Source organism: Neophocaena asiaeorientalis, unplaced genomic scaffold, assembly GCF_003031525.2.
Source record: "Neophocaena asiaeorientalis asiaeorientalis breed wild unplaced genomic scaffold, Neophocaena_asiaeorientalis_V1.1 scaffold680, whole genome shotgun sequence".
NCBI classification, from domain to species: domain Eukaryota; kingdom Metazoa; phylum Chordata; class Mammalia; order Artiodactyla; family Phocoenidae; genus Neophocaena; species Neophocaena asiaeorientalis.
The window spans coordinates 466,130-492,410 of NW_020171816.1; the positions used below are offsets into that span (position 1 = coordinate 466,130).

Genomic DNA, 26,281 nt, shown 5'->3' on the forward strand with positions numbered 1-26,281 from the left:
CGAGTGGGGGGCTACTCTTCATTGCGGTGCGCGGGCTTCTCATTGCGGTGGCTTCTCTTGTTGTGGAGCATGGGCTGTAGGTGCGCAGGCTTCAGTAGTGTGGCACGTGGGCTCAGCAGTTGTGGTTCATGGGCTCTAGAGTACAGGCTCAGTAGTTGTAGCACATGGGCTTAGTTGCTCTGTGGCATGTGGGATCTTCCTGGACCAGGGCTTGAACCCATGTCCCCAGCATTGGCAGGTGGATTCTTAACCACTGCACCACCAGGGAAGCCCCCCCCTTTTAAAAAATATTTATTTATGTTTGGCTGCATTGGGTCTTATTAGTTGCAGCATGCGGGATCTTTGTTGTGGCACATGGGCTTCTCTCTGGTTGTGGCGCACGGGCTCCAGAGCAGGTGGGCTCTATAGTCATGGCATGTGGGCTCTCTAGTTGTAGAGAGTTGGGCTCAGTAGTTGTGGCATGTGTACTTAGTTGCCCTGCAGCATGTGGGATCCTAGTTCCCCAACCAGGGATCAAACCCCTGCATTGGAAGGTGGATACTTAATCATTGGACCACCAGGGAAGTCCTGACCTCAACACTTTTGAAAAGTACTAGTAGTTATTTTGTAGACTGTCCCTAAATTTGGATTTGTCTTATCTTTCCTCAGAATTAGATTGAGGTTGTATATTGGGTTGGCCAGAAAGTTCATACAGGTTTTTGTAAGATGTCGCAGGAAAACCCGAACGAACTTTCTGGCCAACCTAATATTTTGGGGCGATAGAAATGATCCTGTGTCCTCTTCGGTTCATCATGTCACAAGGTGCATAACTTGTAACTGGTGATTTAACTTTTTTTAAAAAATTAATTTATTTTTGGCTGTGTTGGGTCTTCATTGCTACGTGCGGGCTTTCTCTAGTTGCAGTGAGCGGGGGTACTCTTTGTGGCGGTACATGGGCGTCTAATTGTGGTGGCTTCCCTTGTTGCAGAGCACAGGCTCTAGGCACACAGACTTCAGTAGTTGTGGCACATGGGCTCAGTAGTTGTGGCTCGTGGGCTCTAGAGCACAGGCTCAGTAGTTGAGGTGCACAGGCTTAGTTGCTCCACGGCATGTGGGATCTTCCCAGACCAGGGCTCGAACCCAGCAAGATCTTTGAAGCTCATCTTGTATTTTTCGTGTCCCGATTCAGGAATCAAATACTTCTGCAACAACCTCTTCTTCCTTTTAGGAATGGTATTTAGAAAAAACAAGATCTTGGTGCTAGATGTTCTGATTGCTACTGGAATATCTTTGCCTTTAGCCCCTTCGAACACACAGGTTTAGAAAATACATCTATTAATACTAACCCACAATTACACATATATTTCTTTATTTCCAGAAGTACAGGTATTTTTAAAACTCAGCTAAGGAAAAATGCCAGTAATATTTTATATTTTGGCAGTAGGTTTGAAGAGGGATTTTCATTTATTTAGTATGACCAGTGGTAGTTACCAAGTGTTAACTTCTTTTTTTTTAAATATTTTATTTCATTTCATTTCATTCCATTCCATTCCATTTCATTTCAATTTGTTGGGTCTTTGTTGCTGCGTGCGGGCCTTCTCTACTTGCGGCCAGCAGGGGCTACTCTTTGTTGCAGTGCACGGGTTTCTCATATTGGTGGCCTCTCTTGTTGCGGAGCATGAGCTGTAGGCACGTGGGCTTCAGTAGGTGTGGCACGTGGGCTCTGTAGTTGTGGCTCGCGGACTCTAGAGCTCAGGCTCAGCAGCTGTGGTGCACGGGCTTAGTTGCTCTGCGGCATATGGGATCTTCCCGGACCAGGGATCAAACCCATGTCCCCTGCATTGGACACCTAACCACTGCGCCACCAGGGAAATCCCAAGTGTTGCTTCTTTTTTTTTTTTTGTGGCACGCGGGCCTCTCACTGCTGTGGCCTCTCCCGTTGCAGAGCACAGGCTACGGACTCGCAGGCTCAGCGGCCATGGCTCACAGGCCCAGCCGCTCAGCGGCATGTGGGATCTTCCTGGACCGGGGCACGAACCCGTGTCTCCTGCATCGGCAGGCAGACTCTCAACCACTGCGCCACCAGGGAAGACCAAGTGTTACTTCTTAATAGTACTAAATATGAGGTTCTAGGCTTCTGTATAGTTATTCAAAACTTTGCCTCATTCATTTTTCTGTTACCAGTACTTAGGCATCTACTAGATGCCAGGCCCTGTGCTCATTAGCGTAAAAGACAAAAAAGGCCCATACCTTTATGGAACTTACATGCTAGTGTGAGAGACAAAGAATAAACAAATTATAGACAAAACAATTATAGATTGTGATACGTACTTTGAATAAAATAAGTCATGTTCTATAATTGAAAATAATAAAGCTTCCAAAACAGAGCCCTTGATATAGAATGATCAGGGAAGGAGTGTCTGGGGAGACTTAAAGGACTGAAGGATGAGGAGCAGCTGTGGGCAAAGGACAATGGAAAGGACATTCCATTCCTCTCATAGACAAAAGCCCTGAGGTAAAAAACAACTAGTTCTAAGAACTAGTCTACCTCTTTTTGCCAATTAAGAGTTAAGAAACAAAAGCAATTATACTCCATTAAAGATGTTAAAAAAAAAAAAGTTAAGAACCCTATTCATAAATGGTCAAAGGAGTTGAATAAACATTTCTCCAGAATAGATACACAAATGGCCAATAAGCACATGAAAAGATAATCAGCATCATTAGTCATTAGGGAAATGCAAATCTAAACCACAATAGAGACTACTCACAACCAGTGGATGGCTATTAAAAAGAAAGAAAACTAATACAACATTGTAAAGCAACTATATTCCGATAAAAATTAATTTGAATAAATAAATAAAAATACATTGAAAGAAAGAAGGAAAAGAAAGGAAGGAAGGAAGACAGGAAGAAAGGAAGGGAGAAAGAAAGAGTGGCAAAGATATGGAGAAATAGGAACATTGCTGGTAAGAATGTCAAATGGTACAGCCACTATGGAAAAACAGTTGGACAGTTCCTCAAAAAGTTAAACACAGAATTACCATATGATTCAGCAATTCCACTCCTAGGTATATACTCAAAAGAATTGGAAATAGAGGCTCAAACAGATACTTGTAATACTCACAGAAGCATTATTTACAATCGACAAAAGGTGGAAACAACCCAAGTGTTTGATTGGGTTGAACAGATAAACAAAATGTGGCATATATTTAAGCTGGGAGAGTATTCAGCCCTAAAAACAAATGAAGTTCTGACACGTGTTACAAGGTGGATGAACCTTGAAAACATTATGCTAAGTGAAATAAGCCAGACCTCAAAGAACAAACATTACATGATTCCACTTGTATGAAATATCTACAGTAGGCAAATTTGTAGAGACAGAAAGTAGATTAGAGGGTACCAGGGGTTCAGGTGAGAGGGAAATGGGGAGTTATTTAATGGGTATAGAGATTTTGTTTGAGGTGATATAAAAGTTCTGGAAATAGGTAACGAAAGTGGTTATACAACATTGTGAACGTACTTAATGCCACTGAATTTTACATTTAAAAATGGTTAAAGTGACAAATTTATGATAAATATGTTTTTACCACAATTTTTAAAAGTAAAAAAAAAAAGTATATTAAAAAAAACCCCGAAAACCTCTACCCAAATGTAATTCTCTGTGTTTAAGCCAATCTTAAAAATGCCAAGAAAATTAGGACTTACATCAAATGAAGTAAAGGACCATTGATTTTCGTTTTCCTACCTGAATTCTTTCTAGGTGTGAGTAATGAGGTAAAAAAAAAAAAAAAAAAAAAAAAAATTAGGATCAAAAAATATATATTTTTTAAACTAGTGGTAGGTTGCATGGCTCATTTAATTACCAGATCTTACCCACTCTTGGAAGGCTCTTCTTCCTGTTCGACCCATAGCATAACCACTTCTCCCTTGATCAGGTATGATGCTCTGTGTCAAGGTACTCAATGGTATGTGCCTGCAGAGAATTAAAGGTTTCCAATATAGCTTTAGATGGCCCTGCAAGATAAAAAGAAATTTTAAAGGAGGGAATGATGCATTTGAGTATATAAAATTAAAAAGTTTTATCAAAATACACTTTTAAAGAAAATTAAGAGCTATTTACATCATGTAAAACTGACCGAGGATTTGTTTCTAGAATGTGTGTGTGTGTGTGTATACAATTCAAAATCAACAGGAGAAAAGACAGTTCAGTAGGAAAATGAGCAAAAATAAAATCAATGAAAACTAAAGACCAAAGGCTAGGATAAATCTCTAGCCAGACTGATTAGGAAAAAGAAAAGACATAAATTTCCAATATCAGAAATGACAGATGTGGGACTTCCCTGGTGGTCCAGTGGTGAAGACTTCACCTTCCAATGCAGGGGATGTGGGTTCGATCCCTGGTTGGGGACCTAAGATCCCACGTGCTTCACGGCCAAAAAACCAAAACATAGAAGCAATATTGTAACAAATTCAATAAAGACTTTAAAAATAGTCCACATCAAAAAAGAAATCTTAAAAAAAAAAGACAGGTGTGTCATCACTACAGTTTCTACCGATATTAAAAAAAATAAAAATATTATGAACAACTTTATGCCAGTAAATTCTACAACTTAGGTGAAATAGACAATTTATTGCAACACACAAACTATGAAAACTCACTCAAGAAGAAATGAATAATCTGAATAGCCCTATGTAGTAAACAAATTGAAATTGGAATTTAAAGCATTTTAGCAAAGAAAACTCCAGGCCCACACAACTTCACTGGTGAATTCTACCAAATATTTAAGAAATACTACACAAACTCTTCCAAAAAGTTGAAGCAGGAATACATCTCTACTCATTCTATAAGGCCATTACAAGAAAATTAATGTCCTAGACGAACCTAAAAAATTTGAACAAGATTTTAGCAAATTGAATCCAAGAATATATTAAAAGGACAGTATGTCATGACCAAGTAGGGTTTACCACAGGAGTAATGCAGGGTAGGTTTAACATTCAAAAGTTAATGTAATTGACCATATCAATAAACTAAAAAAAGAAAAATCATATGATTATCTCAGTAAATGCAGAAAAAGTACTTGACAGTATCCAACATACATTCTTTTTTAAAATTTATTTTACTGAAGTATAGTTTATTTACAATGCTATGTTAATTTCTGCTGTACAGCAAAGTGATTCAGTTATACATATATGTACATTCTTTTTCATATTCTTTTCCATTATGATTTATCACAGAATATTGAATATAGTTCCCTGTGCTATACAGTAGGACCTTGTTATTTAATCATTCTATATATGTTTGCATCTGCTAATCCTGAACTCCCAATCCATCCCTCCCCCCCCAACCCCCACAAGTCTGTTCTCTGTGCGTGTGTCTGTTTCTGTTTCGTATTGTAGAAAAGTTCTTGTCATATTTTAGATTCCACATGTAAGTGACATCATGTGGTATTTGTCTTTCTGACTTACGTCACTTAGTATGACAATCTCTAGGTCCATCAGTGTTACCGCAAATGGCATTATTTCATTCTTTTTTATGGCTGAGTAATAGTCCGTTGTCTATATGTACCACATCTTTATCCATTCATCTGTTGATGGACATTTAGGTTGTTTCCATGTCTTGGCTATTGTGAATAGTGCTGCTGTGAACATAGGGGTGCATGCATCTTTTTGAATTACAGTTTTGTCCAGATATATGCCCAGGAGTGGGATTGCTGAATCATTGGCAACTAGTTTTTTGAAGAACCTCCATGCTGTTCTCCATAGTGGCTGCACCAATTTACATTCCCAACAACAATGTAGGAGGGTTCCCTTTTCTCCACACCCTGTCCAGCATTTGTTATTTGTACATTTTTTAATGATGGCCATTCTGACTGGTGTGAGGTGGTACCTCATTGTAGTTTTGGTTTGCATTTCTCTAATAATTAGCCATTGTTGAACATGTACCTGTTGGCCATCTGTATCAACATCCATTCTTGATAAAACAACAGGAGTAACAAAACTCTTAGCAAAGTGGGGATGGAAAGAAAGTTCCTCAAACCTGATAGAAGGCATCTATGAAAACCTACAGCTAGCTTCCTACTCAGTGATGAGACAATTGCTTTAACCCCTAAGATCAGGAATGAGACAAGAATGTCCATGCTCTCCATTTCTAGTTGACATATAACTTGGAGGTTCTGGCCAGTGCAGTTAGGCAAGAAAATGAAATAATAAAAGACATTCAGATTGGAAAGGAAGAAGTAAAACTGTCTTTATTTTCAGACAACATAGAATTCTGTCTTCAGCCAAACTATCAGTCAAGTGTTGGAATAGAATAAAGTCCTGCAAAGGACTCAGAAAATTGACCTCCTGAACATTCTTAGGAAGTTACTTGAAGATGTATTCCACTCAAATAAGGAGGAAACCAAGAAAGAAGGGAAAAGGAGAGGACATAGAAGGAACAATTCTCACTCTGGTCAGCTGCAGCAAGGAGGGGCCCAGCATGGGAGCTATGTGGCAGGCCTGGGGGACACTCTAGATCAGAGTATGAGGGGGAGCCCAGGAAACAAAGAATATTGTAGACCAGAGGGCATTCAAACCTGAACATAACTGAAGCTCTGGAAAAGACAAAGAGAAGAAGTTAGAAAGGCAGAAACCTGTAGGAGAGGCAGTCATCTATGTAAGGAAGCCAGGACACAGTTGTGAAGCTCACTAAAGTGAGGTGTACATTTAAGCAATGTAATGAGAAGGTAAGAAAAATCTATTTCACCTTAATGTCTTAAGGATTTTTTTCCCTAATAGAGACCAGGGATTGGGGCAGTGCCCTCCTGGAGAAGGAAATGGGCCAAAGAGAAGGATATTCTTGGTCTGGCATACTGACATATTCCTAAATGCTTCTCACTGATTCTCAATAATGCTGATATTGCACACCAAGAGTGTAAACGAGGAGTGTAGCTGACAGAGGGTTGGATATGGAAGTTAGATGAAGGGCAGCCTCGACCTTTTTAAGAACAAATAACAAAAAACTCCTTGATTTCTAGGTATTGTGTTTCAACTCGTTTGGTAATGATCCAGAAGAAACTATGAAAACCTGTTTGATAAAAATGGACACAACAAACTGTTCTGCATGAGTACAGCACGGAAAATAGGTGTTTCAACTTAGGAATGCTGGTGGTTTGGTGAGGCAGAAGTTCTGCCTGTTGAGCTTAGAATAGCCTGATATTCAGTGTCGGCAGAAGACATATTTTGGGGACTGTCTTTGAGAAGTCTTGATGTCTCTCTAGGTGACATTGTCAGGCAGAAGGAAACCAGATCTAGAGGAGGACATGGGAAATGACAGCATCATAGAGCAGTTAAATAAGTAGAGAGTTAAATTATGTCGAGTGTGGATGTCACCTAGAAAATACAGTTCTTTTGAATGGTACAGAAGGCAGTAGTTGAAAGTGAGAGGGTGGGCTTCCCTGGTGGCTCAGTGGTTACGAATCCGCCTGCCAGTGCAGGGGGCATGGGTTCGAGCCCTGGTCCGGGAAGATCTCGCATGCCACGGAACAACTTAGCCCGTGCACCACAACTACTGAGCCCGTGCTCTAGAGCCCGTGCTCTAGAGCCCATGAGCCACGACTACTGAGCCCACATGCAGAACTACTGAGCCCACACGCCTAGAGCCCGTGCTTCACAACAAGAGAAGCCACAGTGATGAGAACCCCCACACACCCCAGTGAAGAGTAGCCCCCGCTCGCCACAACTAGAGAAAGCCCGTGCGCAGCAACAAAGACCCAACGCAGCCAAAAATAAATAAATTTATTAAAAAGGAAAAAAGAAAGTGAGAGGGTTAGACAAGAGAATGGGAAAAATATAATAGATTTATCCAAAATCAAAGGTAAATAGTGGACTTAGAATGGGGGATTAGTGGTTAGACTTAGAATGGGGGATTAGTGGTCAGCTGTGTTTTGGAAAGATGTCTGCTAGTCATTGTTCCCACAGTTGATTCAGGGCAGGTGATGTCAGTGTGCTGAGGGACAGCATGTGCCAGCAGTCTGAACTGAAGGGATCCAATCTCTGTAGACATTTGTTGACTGGCTGCCTTTTTTTCTCCAACAGGAGTGGTGTCAGTCTGCTTTGAGGGGGACAGTGATGGTTACATCAACTTGGTGGCCTACCCTTATGTGGAAAGTGAGACCGTGGAGCAGGATGACACACCAGAGCGGGAGCAACCTCGGCGTAAGCACTCTCGCCGGAGCCTGCACCGGTCAGGCAGTGGCAGTGACCACAGGGAGGAGAAAGCCAGCCTGTCCCTTGAAACCTCAGAGAGGTAAGGGGATGGTAAGCAGGACTGGTGGTTCATGTCTGGTCCTGATATACTCAGAATATCTCTAGAGTCCTGATACATCATGGGGAAGTAAGGCTCAAGGTTGGGGGAAGGTGGCTGATGTTCTTAGGCCATCCACATAGGTGCAGGCTGCCGCCTGTATGTCACATCACCCCAGTGATGCCTCCTTCTGAGTATGGCTGTAGCTAGTCAAGAGAGAATGAAGTTCCCTCAGCTTTTTGGGAACAAGAACACCCTGTTTTCTCCAGCTTTGTTATGTTTCGCACCCCCAAGACAGAGGTGGAAATGCATTGGTCCACGATGAGGTTCCAGCTCCTTTCTCACCTGCAGGATGTCAGAGCCCAAAGGCAATGAGTGGCATCCAGACTAGTGTTCCTTAAGGGTTTGGGTGTCATATCTCTCTGAGACTCTGATATCAGCTATTAGTCCTTTCCCTGAATCTGAAATTCAGTTTATTGCATTGGAAATTGATTTTTCTTGTAGATTAGGAAAATAGTCTACAAAGAATTATTTTTCTTGATATATCATGCAAAAAAATGTGAACCCCGACAAGGGTGGCCATAATCAAAAGGATAGACAATAAAAGTTTTGATGAGGATATGGAGAAATTGGAACCCTCCTACATTGCTGATGGGAATGTAAAATAGTGCAGCGATTCTGGAAAACAATTAGGCAGTTTTTCAAAAAGTTAAACTGGGCAACTGCACTCCTAGGTATATGCCCAAGAATTGAAGGAATATATTCACACATAAAACTTGTACACAAATGTTTATAGCAGCATTATTCCTGATAGCCGAAAACTGGAAACAACCTGAGTGTCCATCAGTTGGTGAATGGGTAAATTAAATGTGGTATATCTATACAATAGAATATTACTCAGCAATAAAAAGGGATGGGGTACTGACACATGCTACAACATGGATGAACCTTGAAAACATTTATGTTAAGTGAAAGAAGCCAGTCACAGAAAACCACATATTATATGGTTCCATTTATATAAGATGTTCAGAATAGGCAAATCTATTGTTTCTGTCCAAGAGACAGAAGGCAAAGTCAGTGGATGCCAGGGACTGAGGGGGAGGGATAGATGGGAAGTGACTGCTAATGGTGACAAGGTCTGTTTTTGGGGTGATGAAAATTCCTAAAAATTAGATAGTGGTGATGTTTTATAACCTCATGAATATACTAAAAAAAAACCCAAAAAACTGAATTGTAAAAAAAATAAAACTAATGTAAATAAAAAATGAGCGTTTTGAACCAAAGTGAAATTAAAATTGTATGATTAAATTACTTTATATATATTTGATATCACTCAAAAATAAGTTTCAGTGAGGGAATTCCCTGGCAGTCCAGTGGTTGGGACTCGGCACTTCCATGGCCGAGGGCCTGGGTTTGATCCCTCGTCCGGGAACTAAGATCCTGCAAGCCGTGCGGCATGGCCAAGAAAAAAAAAAATTCAGTGAATAGGATGCTCTGTGACTTGACCTAGAAGTTGGAATTGGGACTTTTCTTAGGTGTGGCAGCACATAGTTTGTCTCTGACATCAGATCAGATCAGTTTAGCAACACAGGCTGCACACCCTAGCTCCTTAGTACTTACACCATTTACTCACTTTAATGGGCTCATGCATCTGGGCCCCTTGTCACCCCTCAGGAAGGTCTATGCGTGGCACATTAGACTTGATCCAGGCCTCCCCTACCCTGTGTAGTGAGACCCCAGAGGGTGACTTGTGTGAGCCCCTTAGCAATGGGTATGTTCTTCCTTCTTAGCCCCCAGGAGGCAAAGACTCCGAAGGTGGAGCTATACAGCCACTCGGACGTCCCTTTCCAGATGCTGGATGGCAACAGCGGTCTGAGTTCCGAGAAGATCAGCCACAACCCTTGGAGCCTGCGCTGTCACAAACAGCAGCTGAGCCGCATGCGCTCCGAGTCCAAGGACCGAAAACTCTACAGTATCCTTGTTACTGCTTCTCCAGCAGTGCCTGCTACTGGGACCATGAGTCCTGTGTCAGGGCACCTATCAGTACCATGGCCAGCGCCCTCTCTGTTCAGGGACTCCTCTTTTGTTCTCATCTCCCTTTTCCATAGGCTCTTCTTCCTTTTTGTCCTTCTTATTTTCATCAACATGTTGTTTCTTTCCTGCATTTTGGGGCTGGTAAGACTGAAGCTTAAACTTGGCAGTCTAGAAGAGTGCTGTCCAATAGAACTGTCTGTGACAATGGAAGTATTCTGAATCTGTGCTGAAATTTGTGGTAGCCACTAGCCACACTGTAACCAAAATGTGGCTGCTGTGACTGAGTTACTGAATTTTTTATTTATTTAATTAATTAAAATCTAAATTTAAATCACCAGGCATGGATAGTGGCTACCGTATTTATCAGTGCATGTCTAGAATTGGGGGGGAGGGGTGTGTGTGCGCGTGCGCATATGTGCACGTGTACACGTGTGTATTTCTCCCCTCCCAAAAGATAATAATTAAAAAGTAATATGTTTGATTTTAGTATGTTTTTTCTAAAGATAAACACTATACCTGTGCAATATAAAACAGTTTTTTAAGATACCAAAGGTAAAAAAGTATTATGAAATGGGAATTCTTAAAATCATTTAGTGTTTTGAAACAGTAGACAATAAATAAATCTTACTGAGAAACTGAGGGGAAGTATGCTGAGCACTTCATATGTACTTACTCAGTTTTCCTAAGTCTTTTGAGGGAGGAACTGTTATGATTTCCGTTTACAGACGAGTAAATGGAAGGACAGGGTGGTTAAGTGTTGTGCTCAAAGCCAGTGAGTGGCCGAAGCAGGATCCAGTGCTCTCAGGCATTGTGAGATATTTCTGCAACCTTCTTTGAGTTTTACTGTCACCTGTTTATAGCTTATAGCAGGTGATGAGAGTAGTTAAAAGCCATATTTAATGATTTTTTTATGTTATTCCTTAAAGAATTAGCGGATATTAAAATATTCATCATCATAGTGATGCTGAGGGTCTTATCCTCCAAGACCATGTGATTGCTACATAGTCCCAAATATGGAATTGAGGGCCAGGCTGTGAGCCCTGATGACTTTTGGCAGACATGTGACAGGCCTGTACCTTTAAGATTGTTGCAGACAGGAGATGTAGATGAGGACATGGATATAAATGCCAGGAGGCCAGGACCACAGAGCCATTTTAAGCAGAAGATCCTAGAAGTACTAAGGGATAAGTTTAAATATATGGTCCACTGGTTTGAAGTTTATTCAGAAAATGGCAAGATAGAAATTTAAATCCAGATTTTTCTAAAGATTCCTGTTTGGGAATGTTAAATCTGATTTATCATTTTTGTAGTAGTGCTGCAAAGGAAGTTCCTTACTTCTTAGGCCTGAGTGAGACACTGGATTGAGCAGGGCCTTGGTTTACTGATGGTGCCAGGGATGTATGTGAAACTGCCAAATCTTCTTTGGTTTATTGTATGCCTGCAAGACAGATCTAAAGAATAAAATAAAAATGATATCAACAAATGTGGTATATACATACAATGAAAAATTAGTCAGCCATAAAAAGGAATGAAATGTTGTCACATGCTACAATATGGATGAACCTTGAAAACAATTTGCTAAGCGAAAGAGCCAGATACAAAAGGACAAATATTACATGATGCCACTTATATGAAGTATCTAGAACAGGCAAATTCATAGAGACAGAAAGTAGATAGTGGTTATGGGGGCAGGGGAGAGGGGAATGGGAGTTACTGTTTAATGGGTACAGTTTCTAATTTCTATTTGGGAAGATGAAAAAGTTTTGGAGATCGGATGGTGGTGATGGTTGCACAGTAATATGAATGTACTTAATGCCACTGAACTGTATACTTAAAAATGGTTAAAATGATAAATGTTACGTGTATTTTACCACAACAAAAAAGTTTTTTAAAGAAATAATGAGCCAATGGTTTGAAATCCACATTTGAGAGTTTGTGAAGTGAATACAGATTACATTAGAATGGAATGCCTCCTTTTATAGAAAAATGGGATTATGCTTTTCTGGCTGGGGCTGATGGTGAGTTTGGTGGTTATTCCCCTTGACTGTGGCCCAGAGTTCCTCCTGCTTGAGAACGTGGTGCACCACTTCAAGTATCCCTGTGTGCTGGACCTGAAGATGGGCACCCGGCAGCATGGTGATGATGCATCAGCTGAGAAGGCAGCCCGGCAGATGCGGAAGTGCGAGCAAAGTACGTCAGCTACGCTGGGTGTCAGGGTCTGTGGCATGCAGGTGAGTCATCCTTGGTGAGAGCCTAGGTGCTCCTGCTTGCATGTTTTGGGTTGTGTGTGTGCCTGCCTGCTGTCCGAGCCAGGTGTCCTCCTGGCCCACAGTGGTCCAGAATCTCCTCCGAGAGGGTGAGTCCCCTACAGGGTGCTGAGTGCGTTTTTGTAGACATGTTCCCTGAGCCCTCTTGTCCTTACCTGGGGACCTTGGTCTGGGCTCCAGTGCAGAACCACTGTGAGAGCCTGTTGCCTTCATATTGGGGCAAGTAAGACTCTTGTCTGTCAGCAAGATAATTCCTAGTTTGAGTCCAGCTGGTCTCCTGGGGCAACTTGGAGGAGGGCTTCAAAGGTAGTGACAGAAAACCTGTAGGCCTGGTCTCGGCGCATTGCTGGCTTTACCACAGGAAAACTTAGGGTGAACTTGGCCTGCCTACTCTAGTTGTGTAGGGTTGAGCAGAAAAGCTCAGGTTGGTCAGAAGTACTTTCCAGATAGTGCCTGCCCAGGGCACCGTGAGGTCATCAGACCTCCCTGGTACTCACCTGTCTGTCTCCTGGGGTTTCAGGTGTACCAGCTGGACACGGGGCATTACCTCTGCAGGAACAAGTACTATGGCCGTGGGCTCTCCATTGAAGGCTTCCGCAATGCCCTCTATCAGTACCTGCACAATGGCCTGGACCTGCGGCGTGACCTTTTTGAGCCCATCCTGAGCAAACTGCGAGGCCTGAAAGCTGTACTGGAGCGGCAGGCCTCCTACCGCTTCTACTCCAGTTCCCTGCTTGTCATCTATGATGGTAAGGAGTGCCGGTCTGAGTCTTACCTGGACCGCCGGTCCGAAATGCGTATCAAGCACCTGGACACAGGGCTCCCTGAGGTGGCACCATCCTGTGGCCCTAGCACCAGCCCCAGCAGCACCAGCCCCGAGGTGGGCCCCTTCTCTCCACCCAAGGTGGATGTCCGCATGATCGACTTTGCACACAGCACATTCAAGGGCTTCCGAGATGACCCCACTGTGCATGATGGGCCTGACCGAGGCTATGTGTTTGGCCTGGAGAACCTCATCAGCATCATGGAACAGATGCGGGACGAGAACCAGTAGGCCCAGCTCTGGGCTTCCAGAACCCCTTCCTCTCCACCCTCAGGCAGGGACCATTGCTCTGAACTCGCCATGAGGACACACAGACTTGCTTTTAAAAGGGTTATATTTCTCTTTGGTGTAAACTAAAAGAAATGTTTTTAGCTGTAGCCTGGAATCCATATATATAAAGTGAAGGAGGGCAGAACACATCCTCTTAGCCAGGCTTCCTAGCTCTATGGTTCTGACTGCTGTGTCCAGGCTGACTTAGGAAGGAAGAAGAGATACCCCTGGTGGTCTTGGCAGCAGAGACAGGTTGCCCTTGGACATTGGTTTGTCTTGCCTAGGTCTTTGGGGTCTGTGGCTGCAGGGTCCTGCTAGTTGTGGGGTGAAGCCCTGGGTTGGCTCAGGGCTCCTCCACGCTCACTCATCCCTTGTTCCCAGTAGTAGAGGGTTGGGTGCCCATCTCTTGGGGGACTTTGTAGCTTGTGTTGTGGGTATCACCCAGGTCTGTAACAGATGTCCCCAGGGCACCACAGGGCCAACTGCACACAGCTGGACCCTTCTCGGTTCTGACCTTGGCATGAGGCTAGATTCATGAAGCTGTGCTGAAGCCAGCAATGGTAGAGGGCAGGCCCTGGGATCCCCAGGCACTATTTGGCACATGAACCTGCTCCTCCTCCTGCCTGCACAGCCCAGCCAGCGTTTCTCACCAAGATCCCTTGCCTAAGGAGGCCATCCCCTCTTGCCCCACTGGAGGGGGCCCTGCTCTGTTTGCTGAGGAGAGTCAATGTTCCAGCAGGCCTCAGGGCCTCTGATGGCTCTGACCCAGCTAGTATTTGCAGTCCTTGTGCTGTGGGTAGGAGTCCTCTTCCTCTAGCTTGGGCAGCTGTGCTGCCTTGGATGGGCTGCTCCTTCCAGGGCTCAAAGGCTGTGGTCCGCTCAGGGTCTCACCTCTCCCCAGGCCAAGCTCAAGGCAGCAGCCCATGTGAGGAGGCCCAGGCTTGTGAGGGAGAACTTTAAGCTTGTTTGCTTATAGGGACATTGGGTGCTGGGTGCAGGTGCCCAGATTCTGCTAATGAGAGTTTTGTCTGATCAGTACTGGGGTCCATCAGTCTGTCCATTTGTCCATCTACCAGCCCCTGTGATCTTTCCCCTGGGGTGTAGCCTTGTTCATTAGTAAATATTGATTTCCTTCATGCTTCCCTCAGCAAAATACTCTCTTTACCATTTCTGAGGTGAGCTTTTGCCCCTGTGCCCTTCCTCAGCAGGTGCTACCTTTTCTAAAAGAACTGGTAGCAAAATGAATTGGAGGAGGTGTTTCCCTGCTGGCCCAACACCCTCTCTGTGAGCCTGGAGTGTGGCCCCCTCAACACTCAACACTGACAGTAGCACAGTGAAGGCCCAGGGGGTGACCCATTCCTTGCCCATAACTTTTGCTACCAGCCCTTAATGGCACAGAGACCTGCCACCTCTAACACATGTGGCCAGGTGATACTGCACTCACCTAGCCATTGCTGAGGTTAGTGCTCTCACCTCTGAGTCTAGGGCCACTGTCATTGTCACTTTCAGCATGTCCCTACTGGGGCATTAATGGTAAGCCTGCCAGCCTGTGTCTCTGAGAGGCCTTGGTAACTGATGGACTAATTTCCTGGTCCTTAGAGATGCAGCCCCACACATCTTAAATGGGCTCCTTGATGGGATCCCATCTCTCTCGGCCCTCTGACCCTGGTGCCATTGGTGGGCAGGTTCCCATTCCTTGGGGCTAGGAGGGGCAGCTTGCCTGTTTCTGGTCAGTAATGACCATCTTCTGTACTATTCTGTGGCTTCATCCATGGGGGCAGTAGTTCTTCATTAGTGTGGATAGTCATTTCCTGGTAGGGCAGAGGCTAAAGCAAAGGGTCTGGGGCCACTCGGGACCCACTTGATGGCACCTCTCCAGCCTGGGGATGTGCTGTGCTTCCTGAGTTTGTATATTATGGGAGATGCTGCCCCATTCCTCTCTTCATCGCGAGAGAGGCTGTACCGACTTAAATTCAGTGTTTGCCTGGCACTAAGAGAGCAGGGCTGGGATTTGCTGCTTCTCCCCCAGGGCAGGGTCCCTTGTTTTCAGTACTTTTGAACACTTGGGAGACACAGCCCTGTTTTCTGGTGGGTGGTGGGCATGTGTGTCTGCACACGCTCTTTGCCACCATTTCGCCCTGTTCCATGCTAGAGAGCCCTGTTCCTGCCAGGCCCTGCCTTCCCAGCCCCAACTTGGGACCAAAGTGCAAGATGGGATCACGGGTTGGGGCGTTCAAGCGACTCCTCTCTATAGTGCTTACCTGGGCGAAGTCGACACCAGCCCCCTAGCGGGGTGGGATGGGCGGTGCTTAAAGAGGAAGGGGACCAGTTTTGCAACTTGCCAGGGACGCCACCCCTCCCTCACATCCGGGCCCGTACAGTGGGCGTGGGGATTCTCCTTACGGGGCCAAAGGCCTGGGCTAGTTCGTATCCTTTGCTCACTTACTCACATCCCGCCACGTGCACCCCCCCCCCCTAGATGCAGATTGCTTGAACTTTTAAAACTGTTCAATTTGGTTTTGTTTGTGCCGATTTAAAAAATGTTTTAATGGGGAAAAGTTTGGGGAGAACCAAGGGAAGGGCCTGGTATCTTTGCTTCTCGGGGAACTGCAAGGCCTCGCCTGGAGGACCGCTCTCTACTCCACTTTCCTGGAAGCTGCCTAAGCCTGTCCACGCCGCCCGAGCCCTGCGCCCGGATATGACACGTGGCTCCGGTCGCGTCTGGGCGCGGTTGCGTTTTCTCGGGACCTTGCGTGCAGGGGAGGGGCTGCTCCGGCATTGGGCTGAGCCTGCCCCTTTCTGTACACCTAGCGCTGCCCGCCCCGCTTGTGTCTGAGGTCGTGTATGTCAAAATAAAGCCGCTAGAAACCGAGGCGTGTCCGTGTCTTTGAGAAACCCCTCGGCCTCCGGGAGACTGGCCTAGTCCGGCCCGCCCGCGTCCTCGGCTCCTCTGCCGGCCGGCCCGGTCGGCCCGGTGAGGCGGGGAGGGGCCGGAAGCGGTTGGGGCGCGGCGCAAAAGAAGCCTCGCCCTTGGCGCCAGCTCCGCTTTTGGATCCGCCAATGGCCAGCTGACCCGGAGGTCCGGGTCCCGGTCCCCATGGTAACCCGGCGCGCTCGGCTCTCATTGGCTGCGTCGGCCGGAGCGTCGCGTTTCGGCGCTTCGACGCCGACGGTGTGCCACGTATACGGTAGCTGATTGGGCCGCCCGAGTTTACGTCACTTCCCGCCGGCCGCCGGCCCGAGTTGGGAGGCAGTCGGTCTCCGTCCGGCGTCGCGTCCTGCTTTGCTGCGGTCTCGGCCCTAGCGTCAGCGCGGACTGGGCGGACAAGGCAGAGCCAGAGTTGGTCAGTCTGACGGGTAAAAGGCGAGGGGCCGGGCACAGCGGCGGGAGTGTGCGGCAGGGGTCCGCCAGGCAGGCCGCGGACACCTCGGAGCTCGGGACTCACTCTCCGGCCGCCCGCAGGCGCAATGAAGGCACTGATTTTGGTGGGTGGCTATGGGACGCGCCTGCGGCCGCTGACGCTAAGCATCCCGAAGCCGCTGGTGGACTTCTGCAATAAGCCCATCTTGCTGCACCAAGTGGAGGCGCTGGCCGCGGTAAGGCCCGGGGCCGGGGTCATGGTAGGACCTGATAGGATGAGGGACGGCCAGCGATTGGGGATCGGGGACACCTGTGCCTTCGGCTGACTCTGCCTGGCGGCCGGCGCTGTTCTGTCCCACAGGCCGGCGTGGACCACGTGATTCTGGCTGTGAGCTATATGTCTCAGGTGCTGGAGAAGGAAATGAAGGCGCAGGAGCAAAGGGTGAGGCACGGACTTCTCGCTCTTTTCCTTGGTCCCCGCTCAACTTTTCACCCTGGTGAGAGGAACCTGACGGGGGGCTTCTTCCTTCCAGCTAGGAATCCGAATCTCTATGTCCCATGAAGAGGAGCCTTTAGGAACAGGTCAGTAGAGACAGGAAGGTCCCTTGGGAAGGGTTTAGGGCCAGGGAAGGAGCAAGACTTAGCCTGGATGGGGACTGCTGAGCCTGGATCCAGGGGCTCAGACCCCCAAGATGATGGTGACCTGTTCCTCTCCCCCAGCTGGGCCCCTGGCACTGGCCCGTGACTTGCTCTCTGAGACTGCAGACCCTTTTTTCGTCCTCAACAGTGACGTGATCTGCGATTTCCCCTTTCAAGCCATGGTGCAGTTCCACCGGCACCATGGCCAGGAGGGCTCAATTCTGGTAAGAGAGCACGTCTTTCTGCTCTAATGTACCTGTCCCCATGCGCAGCCTCCCTAGCCTCTCCCATCCTCCAGCCTTGAACTGCCCCTTGGTGTTGCGGGTGCAGAGCTGTGCAGTTTGTGCTTTTAAGCATTTTCGGCAAAGCCCCTGAAATTTAGGACAGCATGTATATCAAGGCTCAGGAGCCCTGGACTAGGCCTGAAGTCCCCCTGCACTCAGGTGACCAAAGTGGAGGAACCCTCTAAGTACGGTGTGGTGGTGTGTGAGGCGGACACAGGCCGCATTCACCGGTTCGTGGAGAAGCCGCAGGTGTTTGTGTCCAACAAGATCAACGCAGGCATGTACATCCTGAGCCCAGCAGTGCTACGGCGCATCCAGGTGTGTAGAAGCCAGCTGCTGGGTGGGCTGGGGTAGGGCGGGCCACCACTGCCATGACCCTGCTCATGAGCTGCCCACTCCCACAGCTGCAGCCCACATCCATTGAGAAGGAGATCTTCCCTGTCATGGCCAAGGAGGGGCAGCTCTATGCCATGGAGTTGCAGGGTGAGGCAGGGAGGCCACAGGGTGGGGGTGGTCTGTGGCTGGGCTGAGCCCCCTGATGCATTCTCTCCCTACAGGCTTCTGGATGGACATTGGGCAGCCCAAGGATTTCCTCACTGGCATGTGCCTCTTCCTGCAGTCGCTGCGACAGAAGCAGCCTGAGCAACTGTGCTCAGGCCCCGGCATTGTGGGCAACGTGCTGGTGGTGAGGCCCTTGCCCAGAGCATTGTCAACCCCCTCAACCTTGGGGGACAGATGGCCCACTTGTGTTTTCCCCGCTGTCCTTAGGACCCAAGTGCCCGTATTGGCGAGAACTGCAGCATTGGCCCTAATGTGAGTCTGGGTCCTGGTGTGGTGGTGGAGGATGGTGTGTGCATTCGGCGGTGCACGGTGCTGCGAGATGCCCACATTCGCTCTCACTCCTGGCTTGAGTCCTGCATTGTAGGCTGGCGCTGCCGCGTGGGCCAGTGGGTAAGCCTCCGGGCTGGGCCAGATGGGGAGGGTGGGGGAATGCCTGTGCCTCGCTGACAGGCCTGCCCCTCCCCCCAAGGTGCGCATGGAGAACGTGACAGTGCTGGGTGAGGACGTCATAGTTAACGACGAGCTCTACCTCAACGGGGCCAGTGTGCTGCCCCACAAGTCTATTGGTGAGTCGGTGCCGGAGCCCCGCATCATCATGTGAGGATGCTGTGGGGCTGGCTGAGCCCCCATTTCCCCACTGGCAAGGGGATCACTGGCTCGACACATCAGGAGGCCCTGGACTCATTGCCATTTGACTGGGGAGGATTGGACAAGGCTGAAGCCATCGGACACCCGCCTTCTCCTGTGGACATAATCTGGCAAGATCCTTGCTGGGCATACCCCACAAAGCCCACTCCCTCAAGAGGGGCTGGGCCAGAACTGTATGGAATAATAATTTAATGCTCACTGTGGCCCTGACTGAAAGTCAAGCTCAGGCACAAATAGGGCATGGTGGGGGGCCGTGGGGGACAGGGCAAGGGGCTCATAAATAGGGCCCAGCCTGGGTTTGCGTTTAAGGGTAGAGGTTCCTGCTGTGTGGGCCAGGTAGGCCTAGGCAGCCGAGGAAGTGGCACTTGCACTGGCTGCCTTGTCCCAGTCCTCTACAGACATGATGGTGGCTTTGCAGAAGAAGCAATCCTTGTTGTTCATCAGGTGCTGGTTGATGCAGGCTCTACAACAGGGGAGGGCATAAAGATGGCCTGTATATCCCTGCTGTTCCCCACCCAGCCCCTTGTACCCGTGCAGCCCACTTACTTGCAGGACTTGTGGCCACAGGGCTGGAACACAGCAGAAATGGGGTGAGCATAGCAGATGGGGCAGAGGTCTTCCTCACTGGTGGGCTGCAGGGAGCAGAGTGCAGGGTGGGCTGGGGTTGGGTGCCCAGACAAGTTGGGTGTACACTACGCGCACAGCCGTGGTGACGTGTACTGGGGTTGTGTGGACCCGTATGCTGTGGCCCCACTCACCAGGGAGGCAGCTGCTGCCTGGGCAGATGCAGAGGTCAGGTGTGCCAGCATCTGTTCCACCTGGGCCAGTTCCTCAACGCTGATGTAATCTGTGTCTGGCGGGTGGTAGGAGGTGTCAGGCCAAATGTGGCCCTAAAACCCAGTGCCTCTTGAGTACTCGCTGCCTGGGAATTTGCTCCTCTTAAGACTACTAACCTGGCCCAGCCCCAAATCCCTCTCTTCCCTGACCCATCCCCGGCCTACTCACAGCTCTGTAGGGAGAAGTGCTTCTGGTCAGGGGCAGGCAGGGCAGTGCCAGGGGTAGGGGGCTCTGGCTGCCCCAAGAGATAGCATATGGAGCGGAGCTGGAAGCAGGGATCAGCCAGGAGCACTGATGTGGCTCTCTCTGTCCTAGGTGGGAGAGGGTACAAGGGTAGTCAGAAGGCTGGGCCTGTCTGAAATCAGTATCTATTCGGAGTGGTGGGGGTGGAAAGTCCAGCCTGTTTGCATTATTGCCCGGTTCATTCCACCCAATCTCCCTGCTTCTCTCCAGTCCTCCCAGTAAAGTCCTAGATCCCAGTAAGGACCCACATTGCCGGGTACCAGTTTGGGTACCAGTTTAAGGGAGCACCACCAGAAGATAATGGAAGTCCACCTACCCCCTCATAAACGTTAACCCTTAAAAGGAAACAGCTGCCCAATCATAGACATTAACCCTTCAAAGAAAACACCTGCCCCCTCATAGACGTTAACCCTTCAAAGAAAACACAACACAAGAAGCTTAAAGGCATGCTTCCCAGGGTTCCGGGAGACGGGCACTCTGGAAAGCCGCCAGCCAAGCTCAGGCTGGGGTATTGTGGCCCGACTCGCTCACCCTCTGGCGGCCACGCGGGGGCCTCTGAACGCCGGGGGACGCGGCTACCCCGCCCCGCCAATGGGAGCCAATGGGAGCCTGAGGCCCCGCCCCCGAGAAATCGCCTCCCGGAGAGTATTTAGAAGCTGAGTGCTCAGAAAGGCACTCAGGAGAGAGCTGGGGAAGCCTGAGAAGGGAGTGCTGAGCGGAGCGTGGCCCCAACTCAACCCAAAATCTGGAGCCGGGCAGCTGGAGCGGTCGGCCTTGCGGGACGGAGCCCGCATACTGTCTCGCTGGCCACTGGCCGTGTAGCGCCCCGCACTTCTAGCCGGATGTGAAGTGGGTGAGTCTCGGAGCTGTGCCCCGCACCAAGCTGCCCTGTCCCACCCCTGGCAGCCGCCGCCATGGCCCGGCTGGTGCTGCAGGGCACACTGCTGTGCATGCTGCGTATCGGATTAATGAGCACCCTGGACTCCGAGGGCTTCCTGTCCCCTGCGCCTCATAACTGTCCCTACAAATGTGTCTGCGCTGCCGACCTCCTGAGCTGCGCCGGCCTCGGGCTGCAGGATGTGCCGGGCGCGTTACCAGCTGCAGCTGCAGACCTCGACCTGAGCCACAATGCGCTGCAGCGCCTGCGCCCCGGCTGGTTGGCGCCCCTCTCCCGGCTCCGCGCCCTGCGTTTAAATCACAACGAGCTGGATGCGCTAGGTCCGGGAGTTTTCACCAATGCCAGCGGCCTGCGGCTGCTCGATTTATCATCTAACGCCCTGCGGGCCCTCGGCCGCCACGACCTCGACGGCCTAGGGGAGCTCAAGATGCTGCTTCTGTTCAATAACCGCCTGGCACACTTAGACAAGCAGGCCTTCCACGGCTTGGGCGCGCTCAGTCGTCTCTACCTGGGCTGCAATGAACTTGCGTCCTTCTCTTTCAGTCACCTGCACGGCCTGGGCACGACCCACCTACGTACTCTGGATCTCTCCTCCAACCACCTAGGACGCATCCCTGTACCTGACCTGGCTTCACTGCCAGCCTTTCTCAAGAACGGCCTTTACTTGCACAACAACCCATTACCCTGTGACTGCCGTCTCTACCACCTGCTGCAACGCTGGCACCAGCGGGGGCTCAGCGCTGTGAGCGACTTCGCGGGCGAGTACACATGCCTGGCCTTCAAGGTACCCACCTCCCGCGTGCGCTTCTTTGAGCACAGCCGTGTCTTTGAGAACTGCTCAGCTGCCCTGGCTCGGGGCCTAGAGCAGCCTGAAGAACAGCTGCATGTGCAGGTGGGGCAGTCCCTGAGGCTACACTGCAACACCAGCGCCCCAGCCGTGCACATTGCCTGGGTCTCGCCGCAGCATGAGCTGCTTGTGGCACCAGGGTCTCGCAACGGCAGCATCGCAGTGCGGGCTGATGGCAGCCTGGCCATCAGCAACGTGCAGCCATGGCACGAGGGTGTCTTTGTGTGCCTGGCTACTGGACCCCACCTGCATCACAACCAGACACACGAGTACAACGTAAGTGTGCACTTTCCACACCCTGAACCTGACCCTTTCAACACGGGCTTCACCACGCTGCTGGGCTGCGCCGTGGGCCTGGTGCTCGTGCTGCTCTACCTGTTCGCGCCACCCTGCCCCGGCTGCCGCAGCTGCTACCATCACACCTGCCGCTGCCACCGCTGGCCCCGAACACCCAGCCCACTCCAGGAGCTGAGCGCACAGTCCTCAGTGCTCAGCACCACGCCGCCCGACGCACCGAGACGCAAGGCCAGTGTCCACAAGCACGTGGTCTTTCTGGAACCTGGCAGGAGAAGCCTCAATGGTCGTGTGCAGCTAGCAGTAGCTGAAGACTTTGATCTCCACAATCCCTTGGGCCTGCGGCTCAAGGCTGGCTCTGAGTCCACTAGCTCCACAGGCTCTGAGGGTCTGGTGATGACCTAGGCTGCCCAGGGGCCCCACCGAGGCCACTGCCTGCCCACTGCTTGCCCTGCTCCCCGCTGCTGCCCAGAGAAGTGCCAGATGCTGGTGGGAAGCACTGGGCTTGGTCCTCCAGCCTCCTGTGTGGCCCTCGACATAAACCACAGCAACACCACTCACTGGTAGAGGGGCTGAAGTCCCCAACTCTCTCTTGCTTCTCCCCAGCAACACAGGACCAAAACATCCCAGGACCTAGCAGGGCCTACCTGTGCCCACATGAGGATTGGAACCGAGTGCCATCTGGAAGAGCCCTTGCATCAGAGCCCCAGGTTCACCCGCAGGGGCTAAGGCAGCCATCAGGGAGAGTCGTCGTGAAGAACTGAAGCAAGACCACCTTCTGCTTCCCAAGGGGACGGGAGTAGCCCACAGGGGAAAAGGAGGAAGACTTCAAAGGAAGACTGAGTCCCCACCCCGAGGGTGGAAAGAGGAATTACAAGCCCTCCCTCTGGTGAAATGTGACTCCCCACGCACCAACATTCAAGCTACTTGAAGCTTCACGAGTCCATGCAGTCTGGTGAGAAGGCAACCAGCAGGCAAGGCTCCTCAAGAGACCTCCAGGGGCATCGCAGGCACTCTGAGGGCAGAGCCTCTCCCATGGGCTCGCAAGACAATGGTAAGGGGCACCAATGACCTGTTCCCCCAGCTTTTCAGCAGTAAAAAACCTGCTGAGCATGGCTAAGATGGGAGGGCTGAGCCGGAACTTGCTGTCTCCCAAGGGCAGAATCCTCTTAAGGGCTGGCACTGGTATCAGCCTAATGGCTGAAGCAGTGCCCTGGCTTCATATGCATCTCACCACTCCCACAGCAGGGAGGCAGGGAAGCGGGGACTGGGAACCCCTCCTGAGTGAGGGCTGAGCTGGGGGGCCCACAAGTGTCCTGGATCCAGCTATCATGGAATTTCTTAATAAAGGTAGTACATGCTCGTCGTTGGAGCCTTCACAGACACAGATGGCAGTATGTGTGCTCAGCTCTTAACCCCAGCAGTGTGTCCCTGGATATCACAGGATGGCACCCCGCCCTTAGCACAGTCTTAGTTCCCCTGCCCCTGCCTGAGGCACAGCCACAGCCAGCGGCTCTGCCCATGGGCCAGGGCACCCTGCTCTGCGGAGCTCCTGGATTCTCCTACTTTAGGCTGCTGCTGCTGCTGCTGCTGCTGCTGCTGCCGCCACCGCCACCTACTCAGTTCATACCTCACTACCTTCCTTCCAGCTCCAGACCTGACGCTGAAGTCCATGTGAGAGATGAGCTTTGGAAGGCCCTGCCCAGCCCCCTCCCCATCAGACAAGCCCAGCACCCACAGGGGACCCCAGCCCCTAACACTCACCCTGAGGCTGGGCCGTGCACCAGGAGTCGTACCAGGATGCCTGTCACTGCCACCAGAATAGGGTAGTGGTCCACACTCTCCAGGCCTAAGGGAAAGGGAAGGAAGGGGATGAGCTACCCAAGTGGTCCCGCTGCAGGGGCTCCATCCCTGCCCAGCTGACATCATCGTCATTCACACTTCCCACCCTCCTCCCCACAGAAGGCTGAGCTAGGCTGGGGGTGCCAAGCCAGGCTGTCCTGGTGCAGAATGTAGAATCAGGCAGCACTGCTCCTGGCAGAGGAACCAAGGCCTGTGGTGTGTTGGGTACAGGGCTTCTAGGTCCTCACCAGGCAGCCGCAGGGTGACCACGCGGTCAAACAGGTTCCTCTCAGCTGTCACCCGGTTCAGCACCTGGTTCAGCAGCTGTGAGGGCAGGAGCCCATTGGTGGATGGGTGGGCTCACACCACTGGGGTGTCCCCAGGGTCCCAACCACCCTTGCCCAGACGGACACACCTGTGCGAGACGCCGCAGCAGCATCTCAGAGGTAGGCTGGGCCCAGTCGAGGAATATCTCAGGCACCAGCGTGATGGTCATCTCCAAGACACGCAGCAGGCTGACCGAGAGGTCAAAGCAGGTGGCACATACCTTGAGCTGCCGGCTGTCCACAAAGTTCCGCTCCAGGCGTTCAGCAGCCTGCTGGATCTGAGCCACCAACGTGTGGGCAGCAGTCAGTGGTCTGGCCACACTGCAGATCGTGCCTCATCCTCTGCAACCCCCTGGCCCACAAGGTCCCTCCGTGACCCACCTCCTGGATCATGCCGATAAACTCAGAGAAGGCCCAGTTGAGCTGGTTGAGGACGCTGTTGAGGAAGCTGGGTGCCACGTCAGGACCCTCCCGCAACAGGTCTGCCATGTGCTGCTGCAGCAGGGTGGAGGGGCAGGGCTCTGTGGGGACATCGGGAGGGGCATTATCGGGACTCCAGTCAGCGGCCCCTGCCCGTCTGCCTCTGTTCTCACTCACAGGCCGTTGGTGTAAGGGCAGAAAGACAGCTCTCTGGGAACACTCAGGTCTTGAAGGCAGGGGGACAGGGTGCAGTGCTGCCTGGGGGTCAGGGCTAAATCTGTCCCCTCCCTCTGCTGGGCCAACCACAGGCTGCAGTTGTTCCCAATGCCTCCCCCACCCCCAGTTCTAGAACCGCCCCCAAGCCCCAGCCTGATCCCCAGAAAGTTCTCAGTCATATGCCCTTCAGGAAGGGCTAGACCTAGACGGGGCAACCTAGACTCCTCTTCACTCGTATCAAGGCCATTTCTCCCAAGAGCCTCCTCTGAGCCCTGCCATCCTCCACTGTCCTCTGCTGCCCTTGGCCTGGCCTTAGCATACAGCTGAGGTGGTGGGCGCCAAGTCTGGGCTGACAGGCAGCAGTAACCAGAGCCCTCAGCCACACCGGGCTAGGCATACCTCCCCCACTGCAAATCAATAGTTCCTACAACAGCAGGATGCATATCTGGCCCCACTGCTGTTCTCCACTTGCAGCTCAGGTCCACCCTGGAGGCAGGACTAAGGCAACTGGCAAGGACTTGCTGTGTGACTCTGCACAAGGAACTTGGCCTCTGGGGACCCCTTTAGGCCCGAACACTCCCACAAGGGCAGAAACATACCACGTGGGCTAAAGAGAGCCACTGTGTGGGGTGAGTACAGCATGTGGCAGGCAGATTCTGCAAGCAAGACAGCCCAAGACCCTGGGCTGGGCCCAGTGAAGGTCCTCAGGCTCACAGGGCTTTGCTGGACCATAGGCCCAGGACAGAAAATGCAGACTTTGCTCCCAACCAAAGGCCACTTCCTCCAGGAAGCCCCGTGGACACCCTTTGGGGCCCTGGCCAACCCCTAGTCTGTGCCCCTGCCTTGACTCAGGTATCCAGGGTCTGGCACCAGCTAGTGAAAGTAAAGGGGCAGAAGGACATGGTGTTGGGACAAGGCTGGAGGTCAGGAAGCTGGTTCAGAGGGCAAGGGATAGGGTCATCACTTTGCATAAGCTGCCAGCAGCCTGGGAAGATGCTGCCCCTTTTCACTGTGACACATGCAGACTGTTCAGGACCAAAGGGCACACATGGGACTGGAGAGCAAGACTCAAGAGCACCAGAGTGTCCTTAGACTGGGAGGAAGCAGGGAAATGGAAACCCCAGGGGATACACAGGGGGTTTGGGGCCCAACACGAGTTCAGGACTGAGGCTGGAAGAAGTGGGAAAGTCTGCAAGAACGCAAGAGCA

General features: G+C 50.4%; 4 protein-coding genes across 20 annotated transcripts in view; 3 read left to right on the forward strand and 1 right to left on the reverse strand.

Annotated features, from left to right (window-relative positions):
• Window positions 1-16,529, forward strand: part of IP6K1 (inositol hexakisphosphate kinase 1) — a 70,900-nt gene extending 54,371 nt beyond the window's left edge. For 5 of the 9 annotated variants that reach the window (XM_024738033.1, XM_024738072.1, XM_024738092.1 and 2 more), the window contains 4 exons: window positions 8,056-8,266; window positions 10,054-10,235; window positions 12,353-12,528; window positions 13,085-16,529. In XM_024738033.1, coding sequence (XP_024593801.1) covers window positions 8,056-8,266; window positions 10,054-10,235; window positions 12,353-12,528; window positions 13,085-13,618 — 1,103 coding nt within the window. In that variant the 3' untranslated portion in view covers window positions 13,619-16,529. The remainder of the gene's footprint in view (window positions 1-8,055; window positions 8,267-10,053; window positions 10,236-12,352; window positions 12,529-13,084) is intronic. The other 4 variants (XM_024738054.1, XM_024738044.1, XM_024738062.1 and 1 more) reach the window with 1 other exon arrangement.
• Window positions 16,530-16,867: 338 nt separating this feature from the next.
• GMPPB (GDP-mannose pyrophosphorylase B) lies at window positions 16,868-19,353 on the forward strand. Its single transcript, XM_024738210.1, has 9 exons — window positions 16,868-17,254; window positions 17,380-17,460; window positions 17,552-17,600; window positions 17,739-17,881; window positions 18,101-18,259; window positions 18,346-18,424; window positions 18,499-18,626; window positions 18,710-18,892; window positions 18,972-19,353. Exons 1-9 carry the CDS (start codon window positions 17,126-17,128, stop codon window positions 19,101-19,103), a joined length of 1,083 nt encoding a protein of 360 aa, XP_024593978.1. The 5' UTR covers window positions 16,868-17,125; the 3' UTR covers window positions 19,104-19,353.
• RNF123 (ring finger protein 123) overlaps window positions 19,323-26,281 on the reverse strand; it is a 31,131-nt gene continuing 24,172 nt past the window's right edge. For 7 of the 9 annotated variants that reach the window (XM_024738161.1, XM_024738156.1, XM_024738148.1 and 4 more), the window contains 8 exons: window positions 24,819-24,958; window positions 24,527-24,715; window positions 24,360-24,435; window positions 24,034-24,118; window positions 20,156-20,298; window positions 19,909-20,003; window positions 19,697-19,782; window positions 19,493-19,613 (listed from right to left, as the gene is read on the reverse strand). In XM_024738161.1, coding sequence (XP_024593929.1) covers window positions 19,493-19,613; window positions 19,697-19,782; window positions 19,909-20,003; window positions 20,156-20,298; window positions 24,034-24,118; window positions 24,360-24,435; window positions 24,527-24,715; window positions 24,819-24,958 — 935 coding nt within the window. Of the gene's footprint in view, window positions 19,614-19,696; window positions 19,783-19,908; window positions 20,004-20,155; window positions 20,299-24,033; window positions 24,119-24,359; window positions 24,436-24,526; window positions 24,716-24,818; window positions 24,959-26,281 lie in introns of those variants that run through there. The other 2 variants (XM_024738122.1, XM_024738170.1) reach the window with 2 other exon arrangements.
• AMIGO3 (adhesion molecule with Ig like domain 3) lies at window positions 20,306-24,025 on the forward strand. Its single transcript, XM_024738200.1, has one exon. It carries the CDS (start codon window positions 21,145-21,147, stop codon window positions 22,672-22,674), a length of 1,530 nt encoding a protein of 509 aa, XP_024593968.1. The 5' UTR covers window positions 20,306-21,144; the 3' UTR covers window positions 22,675-24,025.